The sequence below is a fragment of the Propithecus coquereli genome, unplaced genomic scaffold (genome assembly GCF_000956105.1).
Source record: "Propithecus coquereli isolate 6110/MARCELLA unplaced genomic scaffold, Pcoq_1.0 Scaffold341, whole genome shotgun sequence".
Lineage (NCBI taxonomy): Eukaryota > Metazoa > Chordata > Mammalia > Primates > Indriidae > Propithecus > Propithecus coquereli.
In genome coordinates, this window is record NW_012149075.1 from 1,098,720 (window position 1) to 1,106,898 (window position 8,179).

An 8,179-nucleotide genomic window follows, 5' to 3' on the forward strand; every position below is an offset into this window, starting at 1 on the left:
AACTCCTGAGCTCAAACAATCCGCCCGCCTCGGCCTCCCAGAGTGCTAGGATTACAGGCGTGAGCCACCGCGCCCAGCCTAGATTATTTTCTAAGAACAGGGAAAGAGCAAGGGTACAGAGGGGAAGGAAGCAGAAGAGATGAGCCCAGAAAGGGAAGCCTGGGACGTGAAGTGATATGAACAATTATAATAGCATGTGCAGAGCACTTTACAGTTTACCCCCCCCCACACACACACACCCTTTCTCCTCCATCATCCCATCCACTATCCTCCCAGTGGCCCGTGAGATCTGTAGAGCAGGCAGGCACAATTACGGTCCCATCGCATAGCCGAGGAAATTGGGGCTCCCCTGGGTTCCCTTGGCTGGGGACATTTAGCCCGTAAGTAGCAGAGTCAGAATACGCATCGAGGTCTCTGACTCCAATCCCGAGCTCAGGCACCAGGCCGGCCACGATCAGGAGGCCAGAGGGCCTTGGCGGGCAGGCTGCCAGCCGTGGATGTCCCCCCAGGACAGCCTGTCCTCCCCCCAGTTGCTGAGTCGGCGGAACCAGACTCACCGCCCACCCCTCCCGTTTACAGTAAACCCCTCTGGGCTGCAGAAATGGGACCTGAAACTGCCTGAGGGCAGCAGGGTGGGGAGACGGGGGTGAGGGGGAGGGGACGTCAGGGGAAAGGCCTTCCCGCCGCTGGAGAAGAGAACTTCCGCTTGGGACGGAGGGCAGCTCCCCCGGCTCCTGTCCCCACTGCTGGCCGGGCCCACAGCATCAGAGGACGCTGCTCCCCAGGTAAGGACGGGGCTTGGAGCCTGGGGACTGGCTGGCAGGGCCAACGTGGCGGAGGGTGGAGACTCCCTGAGTGTCGGCATCGCGTCCCCTGCCCCAGAGCCACCTGGGGTGTCTGACAGCGCAGATAGCTGGGCCCAATCCCACGCCCAAGGGATCAGGCTTGGGGGGGCACTGCGGGGTTGCGGCTGCTACCCAGGGCCCAGGGGATGGGCAGGCAGCCTGGAACGGGGGCCTGCAGCACGGGCCTTCGGGAGCTCACACACCCGAGCTGAGCCCGACTCCCGCCTTAGTGCTGGTCGTCTTGCGCAAGTCACCTGAGCTCTCAGCCTCAGGCCCCTTTCCGTACAACAGAACCTTTCAGGAGCGCTGGGGGCCCTCCAGGTCCGGGAGATCGAGCTCACCGAGCACTCAGCGCATTTCCTGGCTCAAAATCTGTCAGTAAAGCAGAGGCAGAGGCGGGATTAGAGCCCAGGTCCCCTCTACCCAGCCCAGCGCTCCGCCAACACCTGCTTCTCTTATTTCCTCGCGTCTGTTGAGAAAGCCCAGCTTGACCCTTCTAAGGAAATAGTGTGACGTGCAGGCGGGGCTGCGATTGGTTATCAGGTGGCGCTGCGTGGATGCGGGGACAGGGCCCTGCGCCAGGGAACTTACTCCTCCGTGTGCCACCTCATCTAATCCTCCCGGCAGCCCTGCCAGGCTGAAACCAACATCCCCAAGAGGCTCAGAGAGGTTAAGGCACTTGCCTGAGGTCGCACAGCCAGAAAGCAGCGGAGGGGGACTTCAAGGCCAAGCTGGCCTGACTGCAGGCTGCGGGAGAAGGGACTGCCGGGGCTGGAAGGCGCTGGAAGGTGGGAGATTGGGGGCGCAGACGTGAGAAACAAGGCTGATGGAGATAGTGGGTTGGCGAAAGCAGCGGGTACTCAGGCCGGATGAGTTTTATGTCCTACTCCAAGTTTGAGACTCACCGGCCCCTGAAATGGGCTAGAAATGAGATCTTTCTCTCCCTCACCCCACCTCCGCCACAAGCCTGAGTCCCATCTGGACCTGCTCCTACCCCACTTCTACCCCCAGCTGGTTGGAGCTCTGCACCCCTGGGCCACCTCGACTGACAGGGTCCCTCCCCCTGAGCCCCGTCTCCCAAAGGGGCTGAATCCTTTTTCACTTCTCTAACCATCTTCCCTCCTGTCTAAAGACTCAGGAACTCTTGGATGATGGTGATAACGATAAAATAGCTAATGTTCATTCAGCATTTCCAACATGCCAGGCTGTGTTGCAAACCACAACTCATCTGTCCTTGCACCAGCCCTACAATAGAGAGATTAGCATTGTCCCCATTTTACAGAAGGGTAAACTGTGGCCAGAGAGCAGAGGTGATTTTCCTAAGTCCCTTGGCTAAGAAGTGGCAGAGGCCTGATTTGAACCCCGGCAGTGTTTATTTCCTTGTGACACTACAGGCCTCCACCACCAAGCCAATGTCTGCCGCGTAACAGCAGCAACAGTAATCACGATGAGGGCCACCTTCACCGAGCACTGACCATGTAGCCAGAGCTACTCTTAGCATGCCCATGCCTTAGTCCTTTTACCAGGCTGCATGCTCCAAAGCCACATTGAAACCAGCAGGTATAGTGGCCTCTTAACATAACATGAGTTTCAAGATCTAGGGGATGTGGGTTTGACCCCTAACCACACAGGAGCTGTGTGACCTCTATTGAGGTTCTTGCCCTCTCTGATCCCCAGTTTCCTTCTCTGTAAAATGAGAGAATAAGAGAGTTTTATCAAGAGGCTGTGGTGAGAATCAAATTAGATGAGATAATGACACAGAAAGCATTTGGCCCAGAGCCTGGCCTGTAAGTGCCCAACTTCCTAACGTTGTCAGATTGTCATTATGTAAAACCTCCAGCAAGAGTGAGAACTGATGCTGATTCAAAGATAAGCAGGGTCGCGCCCTGAGCCACCCTCTCTTCAGATGACAGAGCCTAAACTGGTCACCCGCAAACACAGGTCACACTCATCTTTATGGTTTCCTTTCCTTGGTGCCCAGCATGGGGTCTGGGCTTTAAGTTGAACTCAGGGGTGTAAGCAATGCGTTGGCCAGGACTAGGCAGAGGCTGAGGCTGATTTTCAGAGCATATGAGCCAAATATCAGCAGGTTTTTATGGCCCCAGGGAGCCCTCCTCGTGCCAGATTCTAAGGTCAGCACGGCCAGCAGGAGGCAGAGAGGGCAGGGGTTTGGCCACAGCCCTGCCATTAACTCAGTGGGTGGCTTCGGGTAGGTTCTCATTTACGAGCCTCAGTTTCCTCGTCTGCAAGATGGGAAATTCATCACAACCCACTTGCCCAGGGTGTCGGGAGGATCCGACAACAGCAGCAATCGAGAAGCAGCAGCAGCGAAAAGTGCAAACAAGTGCTTCATGATTCTTTCCCATCCTTGAAGGATGGAAACCATGTGGATCTGGGCAAAGGTGGAATGGGCTGCCTCGATTGGTAATGAGCTGCCCATCGCTGAAATGATGCAAGCCCTGGGCGGAAGAGCCCTCAGCAGAGATGTTATTGAGGAGACTTAAGAATAGGCTGGAGGTCCTGGAAAAGTCAAACACAGAATTACACAAGCCTGGTAATTGCACTCCTAGACATACACCTGGAAGAATCAAAAACAGGGTCTCAAATCCCTGGGCCCGCTCGTTCACTGCAGCACTAGTCACAACCGCGAGAAGGTGGAAACTTCCCAAATGTCCGTCCGTGATGAGCAGATAAATAAACTGCGGTATATTCTGTGAGTGGAAAAACACAAACTGTGTTTTCCTCTGCTCTCACATCGCAACGCTCCACACAGAAATCCTCCGTGACCAAACGCGCGTGGGGTGTTCCCCACCAACAAGCACGCGATGAATTCCGCCACCGACACCAGCCACCTGGAGGGAGCGCGGGTCCCGCAGGTGGGGGGCTCAGTCGCACAAGACTGCCCCAGACACCAGCTGTAAGCTCAGGCCCCCGAACTTCTGACCGACTGACGTCAAAGTTGGGGGTTCTCATGGCCTCCGCTTTGGGTTCGGTTCATTTGCAAAAGCATCTTCTGTAACTCAGGAAACGCGTTTACTGGTTTGTTATAAACGATATCACAAAGGACACAGATGAAGAGACGCACAGGGCCGGGTATAGGAGAAGGGGCACGGAGCTTCCCCGCCCTCCCTGGGCCGACCACCCTCCAGCCCCCTCCACGCGTTCGGCCATCCCAAAAGCTCTCCAAACCCAGTCCTTTGGGGGTTTTATGGAGGAGGCTGCATGACATAGGCATGACTGATTAACCACTGGCCACTGCTGAGCAACTTAACCTCCTGCTCTCTCCCCTCCCCAGAGGTTGGGGGTGGGGTTGAAAATCCCAGCCCTCCAATTCGGCCTTGGCCTTTCCCGTGAGCAGCCCCATCCTGAAGCTGCCTGCGGGCTCCCAGCCACCAGTCAACTTACTGGCATTAAAAAAGACATCACTTTGGAGATTCTAAGGACTTTAGGAGTTGTGTGCCAGGAAACAGGTCGAAAACCAAACATGTATGTTACAATATCACGTATATCCATACAATGAACTATTATTCGCCCATAAAAAGGAATGAAGGACCGATACAGTCCGCGGCATGGATGACCCTGGAAGACCTTACGCTAAATAAGTCAGGCACGAAAGGTCACACGTTGTAGGATTCCATTTATATGCAACATGCAGGAGAGGTAAAGCCATGGAGACAGAAAGCAGATTTGTGCTTGTCAGGCGCTGGGGGAAGGGGGATGGAGGAGAACTGCTTAATGGGTAGAGGGTTGTATTTTGTAGCCATGAAAACGTTTCGGAAGTAGACAGATGTGGCGGTGGCGCAACACTGTGAATGTATTAAATGCCACTAAAATGGTCAATTTCATGTTACGTGAATGTGGTCTCAATTCAAAAAAAAATAAACAACAGGCGGAGGGCTGGACTGGATGAGTTTTCAGGCACCTTCTGTCCTGAGAATTAATGCCATGGGACGCTGGATCGAGACAGCCGCCGGCTCCTTCCTGTTCTCTGGGATCGAGCAGGGGCCAGCGCTGCCCTCTCACCAGAGCCGCGGCTCTTGGCGGGAACTGAGAATATTCCAGGAGCAGAGATGGCCTGGTGCGCTGGCAGGGACGTTGGCTTCATTCCTTCCTGTGTGACCTGAAGCGAGTGACTTGGCCTCCCTGAGCCTCAGTGTCCTCTTTGGTGTAGAAATCACAGCCGCTGCCACGCAGGGCTGCCCCGAGGAGGCAAAGCGGCCACCGCGTGAGCAGCGCCCTGGATTCAGAGGCTCTGATGGACAAGAGCACCTGGAATAAAACCCAAACCTCACAGCGGCCCCGCACCTGCCCCTCCAGTCTTACCCCCGTCACCTTGGCCCCCCACTCCCCTCTGTCCACCCCTCAGTCTCCTCTACTGTTCCTTCCTCCTGGAAAGTTCTCGCCCAGCCCTTGCTGAACCTCCAGGTCGCAGCCTGAACGTCACTTCCTAGAGAGGCCTTGCCGGTGAGAAAACTTTCTCGGTGGCAGGACTTCCCTGCCAAAACCAGCCACCTGCCACCTCCGGCCCAGCCACTCTGCCTCCCAGCGTCCTCTCCTTGCTTTCAGAGCCCAATCACCATCTACACGTATGTCTGTTTACTTGTATGTCGACCTGTTTGTCATCTGTTTTGCCCGAAGGGGCACAGGACCAGGAGGGCAGGGACGTATCTGTCTTATTCATCACTGAATCACCAGCACCTCGGAAGGGGTCTGGTGACAGCAGACAAGCCGCGAACACGCGGATGAATGCAGGAGGGACGGAGGGAGAGAGGGAGGGAAGGGTGGATGGTCAGAGGGACGGAGGGCTGGATGGGTGGCAGGAGTAGCCGTGGGGTCACCTCCCACCCTGCCTTCTCCCCACAGGAGGCAGGGACACAGCGTGGTGATGAAGACGCTGCGGGGCGGAGTCCCGGCGCTGCTGCCGCTGCTGCTCCTGGGGCTGCTCGATGTCTCCCGGGCCCAGAGCAGCTGCCCCGGGCACCCGACCATCCCTGGCATTCCAGGCATCCCTGGCATACCCGGCTCCGATGGCCAGCCTGGGACCCCAGGGATAAAGGGAGAGAAAGGTATTGCGGGCTTTGGGGACACGCTAGTATCACTGCCCAAGGCCGCATCTCCTGCCTCCCTTCGAGATTGCAAAGGCACTTGCAAATCCATCAGCTTGTGGCGCCCTCGGCGCCCTCACGGTATCTTTGCCAGGAGGGAATTCCGATTCCCATCTTACAGTCAGGGAGACTGACGTCCAGAAAGGCTGCTGCCTCACCCAAGGTAACCCAGCAAACGAGGCTGAGACCAGGCCGTGGATGTCTTACCATTAGATCCAGGGGGAGAGGGCACCCCTGTGCTCACACAGCCCTGGGTTTGAATTTGCCTCCAGGGTAAGTGGCTTCACCTCTCTGAATTGCTATTTCCTCACCTGTAAAATGGGACGACGATACTTTTGTGGGGTTCGAATGAGAGTCCCCGCCATGAAAAAGTCTCTGTCAAACGTGGTTTATTTGTTCATTTCACCTGGCTATAGAGCAACCCTCTGTGCCAGCCACTCCCCTCGCATAGCCTCAGTGAATCCTCGAAATCCCACAAAGTGCCACCCTCCCCATTTTATGGGTGAAGAAGCTGAGCCTCAGAGAATGTGACTTAGTCAAGGGGACAGAACTAATAATGGCAGACGTGATCTGAGAAGCACATCTGTCTGTCCCCAGAGCCCACGTTCTCAGGCCCTGTACTCTGCCACTCTACCGGAAAGTAAGCGTCACCCTGTGCTGTGCCAAACCAGGGGCTGCTTGGGGTGCGCTTGCAGGTGCAGCGAGAATGAATGCCATGATCGATTAGGGGTGTCTGCTGTGGAGAGGGAGCAGAGAGGGACAGCACTCGCTGGCCCTGCCCCAGCCTGACCAAGGATGCCCGGCACCTTCCTCGGGGAGGGGCCGCCCCCTCCCCACGGGCATCTGACCCATCACTGTCAAGCATATCACAGACTCGACTCGGAGCTCTCTCTGGCACCCTGTGTCTTACAGATGGGAGGCTCAGGCCCTGCCCAAGGTCCCCATCCAGGGCTCCTTCCTTTGGTCCCAGTGACCTCTGGTCTCCTTGCTTTTCTTGTCTCTCCTCTTCCAGGGCTTCCAGGGCTAGCTGGAGACCATGGCGAGTTTGGAGAGAAGGGGGACCCAGGGGTCCCCGGGAATCCAGGAAAAGTTGGCCCCAAGGGCCCTGCTGGCCCGAAAGGTGCCCCAGGGCCCCCGGGAGCCCCCGGCCCCAAAGGTGAATCAGGAGACTACAAGGCCACCCAGAAAATCGCCTTCTCTGCCACAAGAACCGTCCACAGTCCCCTGCGCCGGGACATGGCCATCCGCTTCGACAACGTCATCACCAACGTGAACAACAACTACGAGCCCCGCAGCGGCAAGTTCACCTGCAGGGTGCCCGGCCTCTACTACTTCACCTACCACGCCAGCTCTCGAGGGAACCTGTGTGTGAACCTCGTCCGGGGCCGGGAGCGCGTGCAGAAGGTGGTCACCTTCTGCGACTACGTCTACAACACCTTCCAGGTCACCACGGGTGGTGTGGTCCTCAAGCTGGACCAGGGCGAGAGTGTCTTCCTGCAAGCCACCGACAAGAACTCCCTGGTGGGCATGGAGGGTGCCAACAGCATCTTCTCCGGGTTCCTGCTCTTCCCGGATGCGGAGGCATGACCCGTGGGGCCGAGCCACACCCACCCCGCCCTCCCCAGCCAGCAGTGCTCACTGCCCCCCAACACCACCCCCTGCCCGGCCAAAGCGCACAGTAGAGCTCATGAAGTTTGCTGAATGAATGAGTAAATAAACTTTTCAAGGCCAAGGGACAGCAGTCTGATTCAACTCTGTGTCCCAGCACCTGGCACACAGTAAGTGCCATGCTCAGAAATGCTTGTTGAATGAATGATGAACAATGGCTGAATGAATGAATGACCTCTGAAAGCAGAAACTCCATGTAGCTGGAGGTGACTGGAAGGCCACACTCTGGCAGGCTCTGTGCAGCCGCACAGTGGGAGGTGGGGTGGGAACACCTGCCGGGTTCCAGGCACTGGGCTACACCCCTTCCTCATTCTCTCATTCATCCTCAAACGCCTCCGGGGAGACAGGTTTGCACTGTGCCCAGTTTACGGAGGAGGAAACCGAGGGTCGGAGGGATGAAGGGATTGTGCACAACCCCACAGCAGAGCTGAGATTCAAGGGTAGGTCTGCACACCGATGACCTGAGACCTCTTTTAAGGCAACATGTTAGGCCAGGCCCTGAAGAGGCTTCACATTACCCCACCAAGGGATCAAGGGGCCCCCTCCACAGCCTTCACTGCC

At 56.8% G+C, this 8,179-nt stretch overlaps 1 protein-coding gene across 1 annotated transcript; it reads left to right on the forward strand.

Moving 5' to 3' along the window:
* The first annotated feature begins 723 nt into the window (after positions 1–723).
* Positions 724–7,789, forward strand: C1QB (complement component 1, q subcomponent, B chain). The gene is made up of 3 exons (XM_012650941.1): positions 724–785; positions 5,709–5,911; positions 6,963–7,789. The coding sequence occupies exons 2-3, from the start codon at positions 5,731–5,733 to the stop codon at positions 7,535–7,537; spliced, it is 756 nt and encodes a 251-aa protein (XP_012506395.1). The 5' UTR covers positions 724–785; positions 5,709–5,730; the 3' UTR covers positions 7,538–7,789.
* Positions 7,790–8,179: the final 390 nt, after the last annotated feature.